The 19470-nt window shown below is 38.9% G+C and overlaps 1 protein-coding gene across 5 annotated transcripts in view; it reads left to right on the top strand.

Annotated features, from left to right (window-relative positions):
* Window positions 1–18892, top strand: part of LMO3 (LIM domain only 3) — an 81737-nt gene extending 62845 nt beyond the window's left edge. For all 5 annotated transcript variants that reach the window (XM_050915974.1, XM_050915993.1, XM_050915983.1 and 2 more), the window contains exons 3-4: window positions 2659–2784; window positions 18270–18892. In XM_050915974.1, the coding sequence (XP_050771931.1) occupies window positions 2659–2784; window positions 18270–18375 (232 nt within the window). In that variant the 3' untranslated portion in view covers window positions 18376–18892. The remainder of the gene's footprint in view (window positions 1–2658; window positions 2785–18269) is intronic.
* The last annotated feature ends 578 nt before the right edge of the window (window positions 18893–19470 follow it).

Genomic DNA, 19470 nt, shown 5'->3' with positions numbered 1-19470 from the left:
AAAATGAACCACAGCTAATATTAATCTCATGTGAGTTTGTTTGTGTGTGTGAGGGGGAGAATTCACTCTAAAGGAGGCATCCTCTCCTCTGCTTAGTTGAAATTTATAAGTAGGTCTGGTGCTTAAAAGTGAAGCAGCTTCCAAGTGGTGTGGTTAGGCCAGAGGATGTACAATAAAACCCACACAAAGTGAATTCCAGTGATTTTTCCATTGGTAGGGATACAAAATGATGGTCCCAAATTGTTTCATCGCACTGCAGCGTGCAAACTACAGTGAACCTCTACACAAATGTTTTATATCAAAAAAGACTTGTCGGTAAATAGTAACGCCACATGCACTTAATCCCCAGTTCTTCAAAATAGTTAAGCACATGCTTAACTTTAAACGTGTGAGTGGTCCCACTGAAGTCTTGAGGTTCCCACTGAATTGGGTCTCAGGGGAATGGGACTATTCCTGTGCTTAAAGTTAAGGGTGTGCTAAGTGCTTTGCTGTACTGAGCACTTAAAGCATAACTTCCTTGTTAATGGGTAGTTCAGTATAATGATACTTTACATTTATGGCTCTTACATAGCACCTTTTGCAACCTGATCTGCATTTCTTGTACACCTCTAACTCTCATTCACCTCCAGGTGGGTGTGTAAGGAATGGAGAATTGGGACCTTGGTCAGACTATCTCAACAGTCTTCACACGTATTAAACCTCACAATATTCCTATGAAGTAGGTAGATTTTAGGCCTATTTTACAGATGAGGAACTGAGGTTTGAGTGAAGCCCACCCAGGAAATCTGTAGCGGAGCTAGGCCTAAGACTGGAATAGAATGTTTAGAAAGGGAATATGGGTTAAAAAGCACTGTGGATATATAATTTTAATCAGCGCCGTAACAAGAGCGAGGTGAGTACTTGCCTCGGGTGCGCAAAGTGGAGGGGCGCAGCTCTACCACGATCAGCAGTGACGCATCGGCGGCAGCTCTGCTGCCGCTTCTTTAGCAGCAATTCAGCAGTGGGTCCTTCCCTCCGACAGGGGCTCAGGGGCCTGCCGCCGAAGAGCCTGGAGCCAGCCCTTGCCTCGGGCACAAAAATTCCTTGTTACAGCTCAGATTTTAATCATAAGTTTTGACAGTTAACAGAAACAAAGTTGACATGGGTCTGAATAATCCAACAAGAAATGAGTAACACAACGCTGCTGATTAAGCTGCAGTGTTAGTTATCTCAAAAACATTCTTCAAATAACAGTAACCAGCGCATCAGACAATCATTGGAAAATGGTTCAGAACTTCAAAATAAACATGCATGTATTTAGGCAAAAAGTACATCTTAAGTGGAAGCAGAAGGCATAAGGAATTGGAATTAAGTAGGTTTGTTGGTAACTCGTGAAATTGAGTAAAATGGAAGGATGTGATTAAAAAAGTGCATTCATTTTTATGTTACCAAACTGAATTTTATACAGAGCACCTTTGAATTCATTAGTTTAGAACTGCTTTTAATTTGGTGTTTCCCTTGAGAGACATTATATTTTTCTGCTGTCAGCCTGATGTTGAGGAATAAAGAGAACTGGCAGATGTGGCGTTTTCATCTAGGTTGCTTCATAGTTAAAAACAGCATTAACTGCTATATGCAGGCAGAGCATTACTTTTAATAATCCGTCACAACTATTAGCTAGTTTAAATAAAACTTGGTTTCAAAGATTGCTGGTGTGTGTAGCTAAAGTATTTTTTTTCTTGTTCATTATAATCCTCGTATGTTACAAAAGTATGCATACGTGCAGGGGGTTTTTTTTGTAGTGATTTCATTTGAAAAGTTTCAAGAAATCTTTAACAAAGAGAAATCTTTTAAAATTGTTTTTTAAAAATATATTAGGCATTTTTACCAGACATTTCAAATGGTTCTTACAATATATGATATCTCTACTCCTGATGTGGCTATATATAGTTTAGAGCCTCATTTACTTTAATGTGCTACCTGAATAACATAATCATAGCTATAACTATGGTAAAGGGTTGTAAGGTGTGTGAACCGCTAATGCTTTCTGACGATTTAAATGACTTGTTCATAAAATGTTCTTTTAATAATAATGGTAAAGCTTTTAGCACTAGATGTCAGAAATGTGGAGAATATTGGCTTTTTTAAGTGTTATTTCTTTTCTAGCTAAAGTGTATTTTAATAATAAATAGCACTGAGGCCAAGGTTATGTGGCGCTCATATTTACAATACAATCCAAGCAGAAAGATTCTTACCATATTTCAAACTGGTTGACCTCTGCTTGCATGTGGTTATGTAACTTTCCTAATGTATTTGTCATTTCCTCATTTGCTTGAACAAGATCTTTCTTTCATTAAGAAAGGTCAGTGGAGTATGTACCAAAGAATATTTATGTATAAAAACAGCATAAAAATTACTTTGCAAGGCACAGTATTATTGTGGCACTGGTTTATAGAGCTTCCCAATGCTATCCCACTTTATCGGCAAGTGGCTTCAAATGGGATTGTTTCATGAGTGCGCTTGTTCTGCTAAATAACCAGCCTTTCCCAAGAATGGTACACTGGGAAGTTGAATGACAATTACATATTTTTATAAAGCCAAAGAACATAAATGGAGGTATAATTTTTTCCCCTACCACTTAATTGTATCCTTGAATATCTTCATTTTGTGTGTCCTCAGGTTATTTGGTGTTACAGGAAACTGTGCTGCTTGTAGTAAGCTCATACCTGCTTTTGAGATGGTGATGAGAGCCAAGGAAAATGTTTACCACCTGGACTGTTTTGCATGTCAACTTTGTAATCAGAGGTAAGAGGACTTCTTGGTTTAATTCCGTAGGCTAACACTAACTGAGCCCTGATGTATATATTTTTGTTTAATGGAGAGAAAGCATTTCTAGTGGTTGAAACACAAGGCTGGGAGTCGCACCCGGATTCTATTTCCAGTATTGCCACAGACAACCTGTGTGACCTTGGGCAAGTCCCTTAAACTTTTTGAGCCTTTGTTCCCTCATTCCCTCAAGAATGATACTTCTGCTCACTCACAAGGGTGCCTGTCAAGCTTAATTAATTAATATTTATAAAGTGGTCCAAGATCCTCTGCTGTAGAAAAGTGCAAAGCAGTACCATTTATCAGTATTATGTTAATCTTATTTAAATTCCTCAGCTTTGTCAGTTTAATTTCTTTTAAAAATACAGACTATTTCTTTCTGTTGACAGAACTCTTATTGTTTGAATTTACTGGACATTGCATTCTATTGTTCTTTGTAAATCAGCATTGGAATCATGTGCCATGTTCTTGTGATATTACAAACATTCCAAGGCCTCAATCCTGCAAAACTTGTTCTGTGCGAGCATGTGCCTGCAGCTACATAGAGCCCGATTGACATTCATCCAGGTGGAACATGTTGCAGGATCAGGGTCTAAAACTGCAAAATCACAATGGTTGAGATTTTCAAAGTCAATTAGGATATTTGGTCACACAGTTCCTAGTCATTTCATTCAGAGTGGGCAGCTAAATCCTATAGTATGCTTTGAAAATCTCAACCCATGTCATTGGGTTGAAATCTTGGCCCCACGGAAGTCAATAGGGATTTTGCCATTGACTTCCATAGGGCCAGGATATCACCATTGGAAATTAAAGAACTAATTCACATATACTATTTTATGTACGTATTACACTGCCTCAATTATTATATAATCCCACAGTTAGTAACACATTTTACAGTTTACATTTCTTTTACATTTGCATATGAAGAAATACTCCACATACAACTTTCTTAGATAGTAACTAAAAATTACTACAATAATATTCTAATGTAATATTCACCAAATGTAAATCTAGCCCTAAATAAGCCATGCTAACTTACCCTGTACTGCAGTGTATTATTCTATAGCATTGTAGTAATTTAAAAAACAAGCATCCCCAGAGCAACATAAAATGTATAACTGCTAATAAGTATAGCATGGTACAATTACACTCTAAAAAAGCTAAATTGACCTTTTTCATCATGTTGCATGGAAAATTAAAATATCAGACAAATAATAACTGCAGCTTAAATGATATAATAATGCAAAGTAATTACAAGTTGTAATGCTATTTACAGATCCTGTATCAATTTTGCCTTGCTACAGAACTAAAAGGCTGTATTCGAAATAATGTCTACCCTACCAGTAGAACCCACTGAAGTAAGACACACGCGCTCCTAAATTCAGATTCTAAAACCTTTCACATCCCTACTGCTGCAAACCACTGTTCTAGTATCATTATTAAAGTGCCTAATATATTTCTGTTGTTCGCTTCATTTATTACATGCCATAATGGGGCTGCATATCTTTAGTGTTGGTTATGCACAATTAGCACTTAGTTATTGTCTTGTCACTTCAGCCCATATAAGACAAACTTCTTTAATGCAAGATGTCAGCTAATCTTCATCAGTCAAGCAAAGCAGACAATTTTTGTTACCCTGAATGCAAAAGCTTCCAACTTAGGTGGTACATTTAATTTAATCCCCCAAGTAACCCTCCAAAACATTAACAATAATCATTATAATCCTTTTCCTATTGCCATACATGTGAACTAATGTGGATTGGTCCTGCTTTGAGTAGAGGGTTGGACTAGATGATCTCCTGAGGTCCCTTCCAACCCTAATAACCTATGATTCTTGATTCTTGAAAAGCATCAGAATGGTGATCTTGGACAATTTAGGTACCTATTAGGAATATTCTCTGCTGTTTTTTAAATGAAGAGTTTTAGTGGGGGGTCTAATATTTTTGGATCCACTTTGTTGTTGTTGTGGGTTTGTCACCTCTGAGCCTCCAGTCTAGTGCCTCATTTGGGGTTTTTAGGCTTTTCCTGTGCTTTGGGCAAGCTGCAGGCCAGAGTGCTGATACTCGTAAGCATAGGTGCTGGAACTAGCAATGCTGGGGGTGTTGTAGCATCCCTGGGGTTGAAGTGGTTTCCATCATATACAGGGTTACAGTTTGGTTCAATGGCTCTCAGCACTCCCACTATACAAATTGTTCCAGCATCTCTGCTCATAAGTAGAAAGCCTTATGAGAAGGGTCAGGGATCCTTGATCACACAGGGATTGCCATACCTGGCGGGCACATGGTCCATCTAGTCAAACCAGTGGCCAGTACCAAGATGTTTCAAAGAATTCCATATATTGTAACCTCGCAACACAATGGAGCACAATCTTGATCATGGTCTCAAGGTACTATTGTAATATAAATATTTAATAATAATGGACAGTAACAAAATAACCTACCCATAGAGTATGTTTCTTCCTCACCACCTGACATTTGTGACTATCTTATGCCCTTAAGCATTATAATTTGTACCTCTTGTTTTCATTTTATTTTATAAATTCTAATTTATAGATGTGCATATTATATACCAATTTCTAATCCTACTAAACTCTTGAATGATATCTTGTGGCAATGAGTTCTGCTACTTATGTATTTCATATTAAAAAATCACATCGGTGTTATTTTATTTCCTTGCAGTCTTGTATTATGTTAAGGTAAAAGAGGAGTGCTGGATTGATCTCCTGGTACCATTCATTATTCTGTATACCTCTATCATCACACCTCATTATTTCCTCCTACTCTTTTCAATCTCCATACCTCCAATAATTTTCATTGCCCGTCTCAGGACCCCTTTCCTCTGTCTCATCTTTGAAAACCAAATTCCAGGTCAGGGTGTGTCACAACTCTAGTGAAGCACCTCCCTCTTGGTCACTCCCCAGACTGGTATAAGGGGATGCAGCCACTGACACCATGTGTGTTTTAAGCTACTGGAGCCTGAACAGAGTCCAGGCACTGCTGCTCTATTGGAATCACTTGAGCTCCCTCTCAGGGTGCAGATTCTGCGTTTAGTATCCCCACCTGAGAGCTGTGATTACATGGTTCCCTGCCCAGCCACTGGAACCAGAGCTGACCCCTCAGGCTCCACCCATAGCCCTGATAGCTTAAACACACCCTCTCCCAAAACTCCACTGGAAGGTTTGAGCTTTCTGGTTTGCATCCTCAAAGGGACATGTGGTAGGCGTAGTGCTTAACACACACAGACAGACTTTGCATGAGAGTCTAAGCCACAATTGCTCTTTTCTTAACAGATAAAACACAGAGCAGGGCTGTCTTTACCCATACAAAAAGTACGCAGCTGCGTAGGGCACCAGCCCCTGCTCTGTCTCTTCCCACTCCTGCTCCGCCCCAGTCCTGCCCCCACTCCACTTCTTCCCAAAAGCCCCTGCTTTGCCCCACCCCTCCTCTGCCCGCCCTGCCCCTTCCCTGACCCAGCCCCGCTTCTTCCGCTCTTGCTTCTCCCCTTCCCCGCCCCCACTCGCCTGAGGAGTGCAGCAGGGCTGGGCCTGCACTCACTGGTGGCAGGAAGTGCAATGGCCTAGCCAACTCCCAAGCCAGCCTCCCGACCCCCACAGAGGCCTGGGGCCCCACATGCTCCCTATGAGTAGGGGCTGCATAGGGCCCCAGAATAGCTAGGGACGGCCCTGGCACAAGGAGTACTGATCACTTAGAAAAAATACATCCTGAATGATCCTTGGGGGACCTTGTGAGTTCAAGTACACAGGGTTTCCTCCGCTTCATCACATCAGGTTGCTGCAGCAGCTTTTCTCTGCTTGATTTGGTGAAAATGGCCAAAGACCCCAAAGAGATCAGCTCCTGTCCTTTTTATAACCTTCCAGTCCCTTTGTCAGGTGACTCCCAGATCAGCCTTCTCAGGTGATCCTAGACCTCTGCCAGGTGACCTTTTCCCCAACAAACCAGTTCTCCTAGGTGGGAGCCAGTCTATTTTCTAGGATGGTTGTATTTGAATAGAGGAACATCCAGAGTTAACAGCTCTCTATAGTCAGCCCTCTATTAGTCTGTGTTGGAATTTCAGTACGATGTGGTGGTAAAAAGGCAAAAGAGAAAGCAGCTTGCCCCACTTTCAAAATGGAGTTTGCATCTTGGTGAAGACACACACAGAGTTCATAATCTCAAAGAATTCATAAATTGTACAGATGTACTCTGTGCCAGCAATGCCATTATGCTTCCATCCCTTTTCCTATGCTTGCCTCCTGTGTATGAAATATCATTCCTGAGCTGACTCGCTAAACCCACTGTTCTCATTCAAGTAAGACCCATTTCTACCACTATCCCTACATAAAATGAGTTGAGATCAATATTTTCTTTAAACACACACACGCGCATGCATTGAGCTAACAAAACATGCCAGCCATCTCTCAGCTTATATATTAGATCCCTTTCCCCACTCCCTGTTTTTTGTCCCTTTTAATTGTAAACTCTTTCGGGCAGAGTCTGTATCTTTAGGGCAGACTTTAGCATATTTGGAGTGCTCTTGTAGCATAACTGATAGCAATATACCGTTCTTCGTATGTGCTAACATTTTAATTGTTCAACTACTGCTGTGCCCTCGGAAGAGGTTCCCAGTAAGCTGTTAGCCGTTAACAGGTCTTTTTCCCAAGTGAATATAGTTAATTTAAAACTCATGATGAGTGGATTAAATTATTACTCTACGTTTGCATTAGTTAACACTGAATTTCATCTGCCATTGTGCTGCCTGCTTGTTTAGCTTTGTCAGGTCTGTCTGAAATTCCTCCGTCTTCCTTAGGTTTAACTAGCCTGAATAATTTTGTGTCATCTGCAAATGTAGGTTCTAGATTGTTCATCCTCTTTTGCAAGTCATTAATGAACAGACTAAGCCACATCCTGTGGATCCTTGGGGCAACCTGGTATTAAGTTTTTTCTGTGCTAAGGGACATTAAGAATAGGTGTAATGTTTTGTTATGCTCAAGTAGCCAATTTCAATGAGTGATGGTATTTATTTATTTATTTATTTATTTTGGTGGAGCTCACTTCATTCCTAAATTCTTTGGCTTTATACAATCTAGTCCTGGTTGATCTTTAATTTGTCAGTTTATTCCAACATTCTCTCTTTAACACTTAAATACATCTTGATTACTTGAGAAGACTACGGTAGATCTCACTACAACATCCTCTGTGCCAAAAAGTGATGTGAAGAAATACTTTAACTCCTCTGCAATATCCTTATTCTCCTTAACTGTTTCCTTTATTTTCTGGTAGTCCATCAGACCACCACCAGAGTTCTACCCAGTGTGTCACTGGGCCGTGACTCAGTTTCCCCTGCTTCCCGAGGTTAAACAACTTAGACTTCATCCTGCAAGTGTTTTCTCAATAGCTGTCCCCTTTTGGAAGTCTGGTTTCCTCAGATCCTGAGTGCAGGCATTCCTCCAGCAGACTCTTGCTCTCCTCATGTCTGTTTCCCAGGCTCTCTTCTTAGGAATGCTGGAGAGTCACTTAGCCTAGTCCTCCGCACTGGTCCTTTCCTGGCTATTCTTCCTGCCCTTTCATGGAGCAAGCACGGCCAGGTCCGCTCTCCCTGGAGTCTCTTGTGACTTAATTTGGGCTGCCATCATATCTCCCAGCAGGCTTAGTTCTTATACACATGCTCTCCATCATGTGACCCTTTTATTCCTTTCTTCCAATGAGGGAGGGAGGATAAGCCTGACACAGAGTCCCAGCCCTCTTAGGAACCAGCTCACAGTGACAGGACCCAGCAATTCTGCTGCTTGGCTATATATTCCTGATAGGTGTTTTTATATCTTAACCATTCTCTCGTCAAGAGCCTGAATCAAACCTTATTGAAGACAGTAGAAAGACTCCCTTAGATTTGGTATATTTTAGATCAGGACCTAAATTCGCTCTTAGGTAGAGAGCTACCATTTATTTTACCTATTTCTTTTTATTGACTTCACTTAAGTTAGATCTCCATAGCTTGAAGGATAAGTTTGGTTCAGACTATCTTTTACCTTGCCATTTGTCCTTTTTTTTTTCCCTTCCTGCTTTTGCTACTTTTTTTTTTCTTTTAGGGATATCGATGGTTCCTGTGTGTGTCTCATAGTATGCCTAAGGGTACGTCTTCACTACCGGCCGTATCGGCGGGTAGCAATCGATTTCTCGGGGGTCTCATCTAGACGCGATATATCGATCCCTGAACATGCTCCTGTCGACTCCGGAACTCCACCAACGCGAACGGCAATAGTGGAGTCAACAGGGAGAGCCGCGGACGTCGATCCCACACCGTGAGGGCAGTAGATAACTCGATCTAAGATACTTAGACTTCAGTTATGCTATTCATGTAGCTGAAGTTGCGTATCTTAGATCGATCCCCTCCCCTAGTGTAGACCAGCCATCAGTAATCTCCATTCTGGGTCTAAAGATTTTAATTTTTTCACCTTTTGACTGTAGGGTTGCTGTGACTAGCTTCCTCTATTTTTTTAAAAATTCGTCTTTCTGAAGTTTCATACCAGAGAGCTAATTCTTGGTACTGTTCCTCCCCTAAGTGGTCACTGCAATGTAGTCATTTACATGGTTCAAATGCTGCCCTTTGCTCCCCACAACCATTTTCAACCTCTTCTCCCAAGTAGAAGAACCCTTTACCTTCTCTCAGCAATAGCCCCAACCCAATCAGCTGAGCCAGGGTAGCTTCTAGAGAACAAATATTGTCATAATGGAAAATAGAGAACAAATTAAAATAAATAACTGGCGAAGATTGATGTTGCAGATTAATGTTCCCTCAAACTTTGACAAGTGTGCCAAAAGAGAGTGTGTGGTAGCTGAGGTTTAAATAGAAAATCTTACATCCTGGGTTCAGCCATGTCCATATTTGACCTGCTGAGCTAAACTTGCCAAACTCACTCTGCATTCAGCTCTTATACCTCCCAGAGTTTGTCTCCCTCCTTTCCCTCTTTTGTCTCATTTTCTAGCAGCCTGACCCAATAGGCTCCACCCCATTCATCATCTCCTAGATAATTCCTCTCCACTTTGTTGGGCCAATTTGTGCTATGGTTTAAAACTCCCATCTGACCACTACCACCGAGGGATATTAAACCTTATCTTCTCTCCTTTTATTTTTTCTTGGAAATTCTCTTTATCTTAACAACTGAGCTTTAGTTTGTCTGGCCAAACTTTCATTGGAGTTCCAGTCCCAGTATATAAACACTTTCATCTGGCATCCTATAAAAATATAGAAGGCCTACCCTACACGACAAAATTGTTTTATTCTTTATCAGACATAATTTTATGTGGATGATATTAGATTTGTATATGTTTAACTCTAGCATTAGATTCCTACAACACCTGAAAGGTGAGGTTATTCACCAACTATTTTAGAATACAGTTTAATACCTGTGGATAGAAATCCCATGCTTGAATAATCAGAGTATAGAAGTAGGAATGTACTACCTGGCCAGAATGGCGATGGTGATTGTGAAATGCTCAAGGGCGATTACAAAAACAGAAAACCCAATAATAATAATGGGGGATTTCAACTATCCCAGTATTTACTGGGTACATGGCACATCAGGATGGGATGCAGAGATAACATTTCTAAGCACCATTAATGACTGCTTCTTTGAGCTGCTAGTCCTGGTTAAACTGAAATTAAAAGGAAAAATCTCAAGAGTGAAACACCTGCAAGCTGCATGGAAACTATTTAAAAACACCATAACAGAGGCTCAAACTAAATGTATACCCCAAATTTAAAAAATAATCAGTAAGGGGACCAAAAAAAAATGCCACCATAGCTAAACAATAGAGTACAAGAGTCTTTTAGAGGCAGAAGGACGTCCTTTAAAAATTGGAAGTCAAATCTTACTGAGGAAAGTGGAAAAAAGCATACATTCTGTCAAGTCAAGTGTAAAAGTATAATTAGGCAGGCCAAAAAAAGAATTTGAAGAGCAACTAGCAGAAGGACATGAAAACTAACAGCAAAAATATTTAAGTACATCGGAAGCAGGAAGCCTGCAAAACAATCAGTGTAACAACTGGATAACTGAGGTGCTAAAAGAGCCCTCAAGGAAGACAAGACCGTTGTGATGGAGAAGCTAAATGAATTCTTGGCATCAGTCTTCATTGCAGAGGATGTGAGGGAGATTCCCACACCTGAGCCATCCTTTTTAGATGACAAATCTGAGCAACTATCCCAGATAGAAGCGTCAGTAGAGGAGGTTTTTGAACAAATTGATAAATTAAACAGTAGTAAGTCAGCAGAACCAGATGGTATTCATGCAAGAGTTTTGAAGGAACTCAAATATGAAATTGCAGAACTACTAACTGTGGTAAGTAACCTATTGTTTAAATCAGGCTCTGTACCAGATGTCTGGAAGATAGCTAATGTAATGCTGAGTTTTTTAAAAAAGACTCCAGAGGCAAACCTGTAATTACAGGCTAGTAAGTCTAACTTCAATACCAAGAAAATTTTACTATAGTAAAGAACAGAATTATCACATATTCAGGTGAACACAATTTGTTGGGAAGAGTTAACACAGCTTTTGTAAAGAGAAATTATGCCTCTCCACACCATTAGAATTCTTCTAAGGTGTCAACAAGCATGTGGACAAGGGTGATCCAGTTGATCTAATATACTTGGACTTTCAGAAAACCTTTGACAAGGTCTCACACCAAAGGCTTTTAAGCAGAGTAGGCAGTCATGAGGGAAGGTTCTCTTGTGGATCAGTAACTGATTAAAAGGGGGGGGGGGGGAAGGTACGAATCAGTTTCCACAGCAGAGAGAGGTCAATAGCAGGGTCCAACAAGGAACTGTACTGGGACAGTGCTGTTCAGCATGTTCATAAATGATCTGAAAAGGGGGTAAACAATGAGGTGGCAACATTTTTAGATGAGACAAAATTACTTGAGATAGTTAAGTCCAAAGCAAAGCAATGGCAAAAAATTACAAAAGGATCATGAGTCATCATGGTTGGTTAGTTTTCTGAAAGCAGTGTGCAGAAGCAGACAAAAAAAACCCAAAAAACAAAAAAACTAACAGAAAAGAACATTGGGAACCATTAAGAGAGGGATAGAGAATAAGACAGAAAATATCATCATGCCACTATATAAATCTATGGTGTACCTACACCTTGAATACTGTGAGCAGTTTTGGTTTCCCCATCTCAAAAAAACATATATTAGGATTGAGAAAAGTACAGAGAAGGACAACAAGAATGATTAGAGGTATGAAACAACTTCCATGTGAGGAGAGATTAAAAAGACGAGGTCTGTTCAGCTTTAGAAAAAGAGGAGACTAAGGGAAGATATGATAGAGGTCTATAAAATCATTAATGGTGTAGAGAAAGTGAATAAGGAAGTGTTATTCGCCCCTTCACGTAATGAAGAATCAGGGGTCACCTAGTGAAATTTATAGACAGCAGATTTAAAACCAACATAAACAAGTAGTTTTTTGCACAATGAATAGTCAACCTGAGGAACTTGTTGCCAGGGGATGTTGTGAAGGCCAAAAGTATAATCAGATTTAAAAAAGAACTAGATAAATTGATGGAGACTAGGTCTGTCAACTGCTATCAGCCAAGATGGTCAGGGATCCAGCCCCATGCTCTGGGTGACCCTAAACTTCTGATTGCCAGAAGCTGGGACTGGATGATAGGATGGGTTACTCAATAATTGCCCTGTTCTCTTCATTCCCTCTGAAGCATCTGGCATGGGCCACTGTTGGAAGACAGGATACTCGGCTAGATGGACCATTGGTCTGACCCTGTATGGCCATTTTTGTGTTTTTATTAATTTAAGATTTTCCATACCAAACTTTTAATAATCTTTGAAAAGCATAGCAAAAAGAAGTGTACTTTATTCGGCTGCAGTGAGTGATATCGTATATATGGTACCAATTCGTACCAAAGAAAGCATGTAATTCCCGTAACAAATTAGACATTAGCCTTTGATGTTATAGATCTTTTGAAGGGACCCTAAAATTAGCAAACAGTAGGTATTTATTAATGAATTATGAGGTAAAATAAAAACTAGTCTATTGAAATGTATGTATAAGCATTAATCAGAGATACATTGGCAGATCAATTAACTTTTACAAAAATTGGGAGTGAGGAGAATAAGGGACTAACTGTAATTGGATGCAAGAAAAAGTTTAAGGATGTTTTGTATCTGAATGAAGAGATTGTATGGCTGCTGACCCTAGGAGAAATCTAGTAAATGCTTCCACATTTTGTTTCATCCTTTGTGCCACAACAGCAGAGGAGGCACTTTGGACACAGCCATCTTGGTTCCAAGTCATTTTTCTTACCTTCTCCTAAGAAGTCCCCACTGCATTGTCATGCATCTTGTACTGACTGCTACAGTAAAGATGGCAGGTAATTGTGAGATCCCTTTAGCACTTGGCTCTGGAAAATGAAATGACTGTTTCTTGGAATGCAAGTTTTATACTTCTTGTGATGATCCAGGCATGCCATCTGTTTCCAAACAAAGTGATAACAGAGGTCATTTCATGATATAAATGGCCTTCATTTTACCATTTTAAAATATGACAGGAGTTTTAGGATGAAGGTTAATTATATTGGTCATTCCACTAATATCACAGACATGTCAAAAGTATTATCGTCAATTTATGGCCAATAAGTCCAATCTGTCATGTTAATGCTGCCTATAGTATATTTTCCTGCTCACCTTTGCATGCTTATTAGGTGAAATGTACAAAGGATTCTAGGAAAGAAAATGTTGCACAGCACCAGCCACTACCATCTCCCTGATATAGCCAGAGATGAAGTAAAAGCCTTACCTCATTTTGCAGACACCAGTTAGTGTAGAAACCCTTTGCTTTACCAGAAGTCCGTTTCCACCCTTTCTCCTTCCCCTCTTTTCCAAAGGGAGATGTGAATGCTTTCAGTTGAGTCTCTAATTTATGAAAGTGGAAATAATGTAATCCCATCTAGGAATGAATGAATCTCCAAAACGTGGGACTTCAGATGCTTATCTGAGCTTGCCAACTCATAAGTCTGAAAATTTAACAAGTTTTTGGCACTTTGTTCCAGTCCAGTTTCAACTAGAAGATATCAAACCTATTTTTGAGGGTCAAATAAGATCAGAGGTTTGAGAACATTATGGGGGGGGGGTGAAGAGATTTTACCTTGTCTCCACCAATTAGTCTTCTCATATCCTGCTAGTGTATTAGTACAAAGTGTCATTGAAGGTGAGTTGAGCTTCTGTTCGGTGCTACCCCTTTGTCACCAAAATATAGTTCACAGGTATAACATTGAGGGAAAAATTCAAGACTAGCCCTTGCCCCTGCAAACACGTTTTAGTCACTAAGCCCTGGTCTACACTGGGCGGGAAGAATTGATCTAAGTTACACAACTTCAGCTACGTGAATAACATAGCTGAAGTCAAAGTACTTAGATTGACTTACCGTGGTGTCTTCACGGTGATTTGACTGCTGCCACTCCCCCATCAACTTTGCTTGCACCTCTAGTGGCGCCGGAGTACAGAGTCAACGGGAAAGGGCTCGGGGTTGATTTATCGCGTCTAAACTAGACGCGATAAATCGATCCCCACTGGATCGATCACTGCCCGCTGAGCAAGCAGGTAGTGTAGACATACCCCGAGGTTGCACAGCATGTAAATCAGCACAGAATTTGGGCTTTAGTATTTAAAATTACTGAATGTTCTTCAAGAGTATAAATATGAAATGCTAGAAAAAATACATGATTTACCATGGGACACATAGGCCCAGATCTTCAAACATATGTAGGCACCTATCTAAGGTCAGGGAGATAACATTGCAAAAGCAAAATGTAATGGGAACTGTCATAAACAGATAGTTAAGGGTTAATGTCTCTTTTACCTGTAAAGGGTTAACAAACAGGGAACCAAACACCTGACCGGGGGACCAATCAGGAGACAAGATACTTTCAAATCTCGGTGTTTGTGTTTTTTGGGTTTTGTTTTGTTCTCTCTGGGCTCTGAGAGTGAGCACACGCACCTACAGGCTCTCTAATCTTCTATTCCAATTTTGTGAGTACAAAGGTAGAAAGGCGGTATAGTCTTTTTATTTGTTTTCCTTTATTTGCAAATGTGTAGTTTGCTGGAAGTATTTTAAATTGTATTTTGCTGGGGGGGAGGCTTCTTTCTATTTTCTATAAGCTGACAGACCCTGTAACTTTTTACCATCTAAATTGCAGAGATCAACTTTTACTTTTTTTCTTTCTTTTATTAAAAGCTTTGCTTTAAGACCTGTCTGATTTTTTTCTCCTAGTTAAGGCTCAAAGGAACTGAGTCTGTGTACACCAGGGAATTGGTGGGGAGAAGGGAAAGAGAGCAAGGGGGAGAAGGGAAAAGTGAATTTCCTCTTTGTTTTAGATTCACGGAGTTTAAATCTGGATTGCCTCTGGGTGAAGGGAAAAGAGGAAGGGGGAAGGTATCATTCCTCTCTGTGTGGTGATTCAAGGAGTTTGAATCACGGTGATCTCCTAGTGTACCCAGGGCGGAAAGGAGCTGGGAGGAAGAAAGGAGGGAGAAGGGAAATGGTTTATTCCCTTTTGTTGTGAGACTCAAGGAATTTGGGTCTTGGGGTCGCCAGGGAAGGTTTTGGGGGAGACCAGAGTTTATCAGGCACTCTACTCTAAGTCCTGATTGGTGGCAGCACTACAGGATCTAAGCTGGTAATTAAGCTTAGAGGAATTCATGCTAGTACCCATATTTTGGACGCTAAGGTTCAGAATTGGGAATTATATTATGACAGGAACAAATCTGCAATTTGTGTAAAAGTGTCCCTGCTCATTTCTAGAATAGGACAGTACACTCCCTGCAGATTATGAGGTTGGTGGTTGAGGTAGCTGTTTAGGGCTGAAAGATTAAATAAAATAGTGACATAGGATTTTGTCATCTTGGAAGGAAAGACGCAAACATTAAAAAAAATCGAAAGCTTTGGAGCTTAAGTTAGTTTTACTTCATGATGTATTTTAAATATTTTAACCAAGTTGCCCCTGGATTTGTTTTCTCCTTTAATAACTGTTTTATTTTGGAAATAATCCTTGTGTTACCCTGGACCCCAAAGGAGTATTTGAATGATTATATGGGTTTGAAACAGTGCATTCTGCTAGCCAAGGAGATGTAATTATGTCTCCCTCTAGTGGCTGGCCCACAAAGAGTGACAGCCTGCTGCTTACTCATATTCTTCAAATAGTAGGGGCTTGCATTATCTGTACTGAGTTCCTGCGACCTGTCCCCATCAACATCAGTTGTCATATATTCGTCACACTAGGATATTGTTTTCAGTGTCTTATTCATTTTATCATCCAGTGCAAATACTTCTATAATAGAAAATATAAATGAATATTTTTTTATTTAAAGTCAAACATGCTTTTTTTTTTTCTGGAAGATGAACTTGTATGTGAAAAGGCCACCTATGTATAACTTCTGTATCTAATCTGGGGAGCTGCGGTCACGTCCATACACTTTTCAGGCAAAAAATAGACTAGGATTCAGTTTGGTTTTGGGAATATTTGAAGAATCAAGAGTAACCTGAGGAGAACTAGTTCATTTCAATAACTCTCCTTTTCAATATATCGACTCAAAATATTTTTTCTGGTGCTTACAGCTCATATAGTGGGATTGAGGGAAACCTGTAAATTGTATAAAATAGGCTTGACCACAAATAACTTAAAGATTTCAGGATCATTCCATAATCTGTATTTTCAATCATCATCAGCAGCAGAAAGTAATCCTAGAGGAAAAAAAGGCACAAATAGGCAAACCAATTTTCCTTCAACAGCAAAGCTAATTCTTTTCAATCCACTTTTTTATTGCACTGTTTTCCCTCTATCTGTTTAGCTAGCATAAGGATAAATTTCCAAAGCTACCCAGTTGGAAAATAAATGGGTTCACTGTTTGTCTAGCATTCCAATCTTTACAAATGTAAATCAGTCCAACTGCTACTCATTTAAACCGCCAACTTCACAAAACATTAAAGGGCTGCTTTCAATACACAATTTAATCTGCAACAATTCACCAAGATTTCTGCTTGAACATCATTAGAAATTGACTATCTGATAAAAAGAGACCACTAGCAAAGGTCATGAGGGTCACCTTCTGTAATTATACGAAGTTTTACTGGGTCAACTACAGCAGACACCACTATTTGAAGGTTAAATTTTTACAATTAAATACATATACAGCTATTCCCATAGCTACTCTGCTGTTAAATGTACCGTAAACAACACAAGCATTCATTTCTGACCCTAATTGTGTCCAAAATGTCCCCATTTGGAAATTATACAGGAAAGAACATTATTATCTGTTACACATGAAACAATGCTTTATATAGTAAGATGCATAATTAGCTGATGGAAACTGGTTTCATTTATCCACATCAATCCAAAGAGGTTCATTTGAGTTACTCTCTTTAGTTTAATTGGAATGCTGCAAGCAAGGGCTCTCAATGTGTGTTATAGCTGGAGAGTTTGCCATAAACAAAGGAATATAATCCTGTTGCAAAATCAATCATTAATGAAACTTTTTTCTGTATACTAGGCCCCTCCTTGTTGTTCACTAGATGTATTAAAAAGCACGTCTTTGTTTTTAAAATGATGTATATAAGTAGCCTGATAATCATGCACACATTGCTTAGATAGAAATTATTACTTAAGTTTGAAACTAAATAGTTGAGGTAAATGTGCTTTCTACTCCTATGAGACAATAAAATACAATTATACAATATTGTTTTCTTGGCAACCAAGTTCTGAGACATTTACTAGAAAATTGGGATGTGTAGACTGCTGTATCACAAAGTGGGAAGAATTTACAGCTATTTAGTAACTAAATTTACAGTTGATTCCTACAGGTAAATCAGTGTGTGTGTCTACATATGCTTACGTGTGTTTGTGCGTATACACACAAACATATATAGATGTAATTCTATATACACACACACTAAAATGTTTTGATTCAAAGGACATTTGAATTTAGTGGCTTTTGGCACTGAAATATAATATGATAATTTACCATTTGTATAATACATAACTGTGTGTTAAGCATTCAACAGCATATGATGATATCCTTTTTTTGATTTGTGTAAAGAATTAGATTAACTTTGCATTCAGCCCGTGGTCTTGGATATTATCCTGTTTTGTCTGTGCAGGTATGACTTGATCTAAGGATCTCGTAGACTTCAGGTGACTTTCAGTCAAGCCCTTGGTTGAGGGACCAAAAAGCACTCTGATGCACCAAATTTTGTTGAAAGCAAGGAATATATTTAGATACCAGCACAAATCCACAGCTGGGCTTTCATGTACTGTTTTGCACAATGTTGCATCAGACAAGAAATGTATGCTGCATCATCTGTACAACAAAATTATGAACACTTATGGTACAACTTTTTAGATTTAAGATCATATTGTTCCATTGTAAAGCTACCTTTTCTTTTCTTTGTTGTTGTATTTTCAGATTTTGTGTTGGAGACAAATTTTTCCTAAAGAACAACATGATTCTGTGCCAGACAGACTATGAGGAGGGTTTAATGAAAGAAGGATACGCACCCCAGGTTCGCTGATCTGCCACCACGTCGTTAAGAATATAAAGCACTATGTTCTTTTATCTTTTTTGCTCAACATGTATATAAGAAATGACACAGGATCCTACTGAATAGCGTAGATATAGAGAGACATGATGATCACGTGGAATAAAAGGCGGACTGCATATGTATGTAGTGAAAATTGCTCCAGTTCAGAGTTGAATGTTTATTAAAAAAGGTAACTGTACATACTGCTGGATTTTTATTTTATTTTATTTTGGGGGGCTTGCTATTGTTTTTTTTCCTTTTTGTGTCATTTGGCATGAGATGTTTATTTTGGACTATTGTATATAATGTATTGTAATATTTGAAGCACAAATGTAATACAGTTTTATTGTGTTACCATTTGTGTTCCTGTTTGCTTCTTTGTATTGTTGCATTTAGTACAATCACTGTCTAAACTTAATGTATATTTATGCTTTCTGTATCTACCAGCTATTTTAAATTAGCTGTATCTTTCTAGTAAAAAGAATTAAAGAGCAAATCCCAACCATTATGCTACAGTTAAGAGCTTAAAATACTATTTACATTTGTTATTTAAAAAAATAATAATTCTAGCAGCAACCACTGCAAACAATGCTATGGTTAAGGGTCTATCAGCACTTGTGTTAGAAACCTCTATTTTTCAGGGGTTAAACCTCAGCTGTTTAATTGTATAGATCTCCTCCAAGAGCACTTTTATTTTATTACAATTTTTTTGAAAAACAAGTCTGGCTGGTTTGGGACGTATTATAGAAGGCGCAAAAGTGAATGATTTGGGGTGCTGCTTTTGTGCTGCTCGATGTTCAAAATAAGTTGGTTTTATTTTTAAATTAACTGGAAATTAGGCCCTAATGCAAACCAGTGCCTTTGGGTATCTTGTAACATATATATATTCTGAAGTTGTTTAATTTGAAGAAGTGACTTCTGCTCTTGTGCAGAGATCTTTTGTAAGATCAAATTTCTTAGGCTTTGAGGTTTGTTTTTTGAGGGGTTATTTTGTGGTGTTTTGTTTTTTTGCATCAAGACTTAACTCTAACTTTTCATGAAGAGTTGTGTGGCTGTGTCCTAAGTGACGTGTTCTAAAATGATCAG

The sequence above is a fragment of the Gopherus flavomarginatus genome, chromosome 1 (assembly GCF_025201925.1).
Source record: "Gopherus flavomarginatus isolate rGopFla2 chromosome 1, rGopFla2.mat.asm, whole genome shotgun sequence".
In the NCBI taxonomy this organism is placed as follows: Eukaryota; Metazoa; Chordata; order Testudines; family Testudinidae; genus Gopherus; species Gopherus flavomarginatus.
The sequence above is the reverse complement of the archived record's forward strand: the minus strand, read 5'-3'. Positions and strand labels throughout refer to the sequence as shown.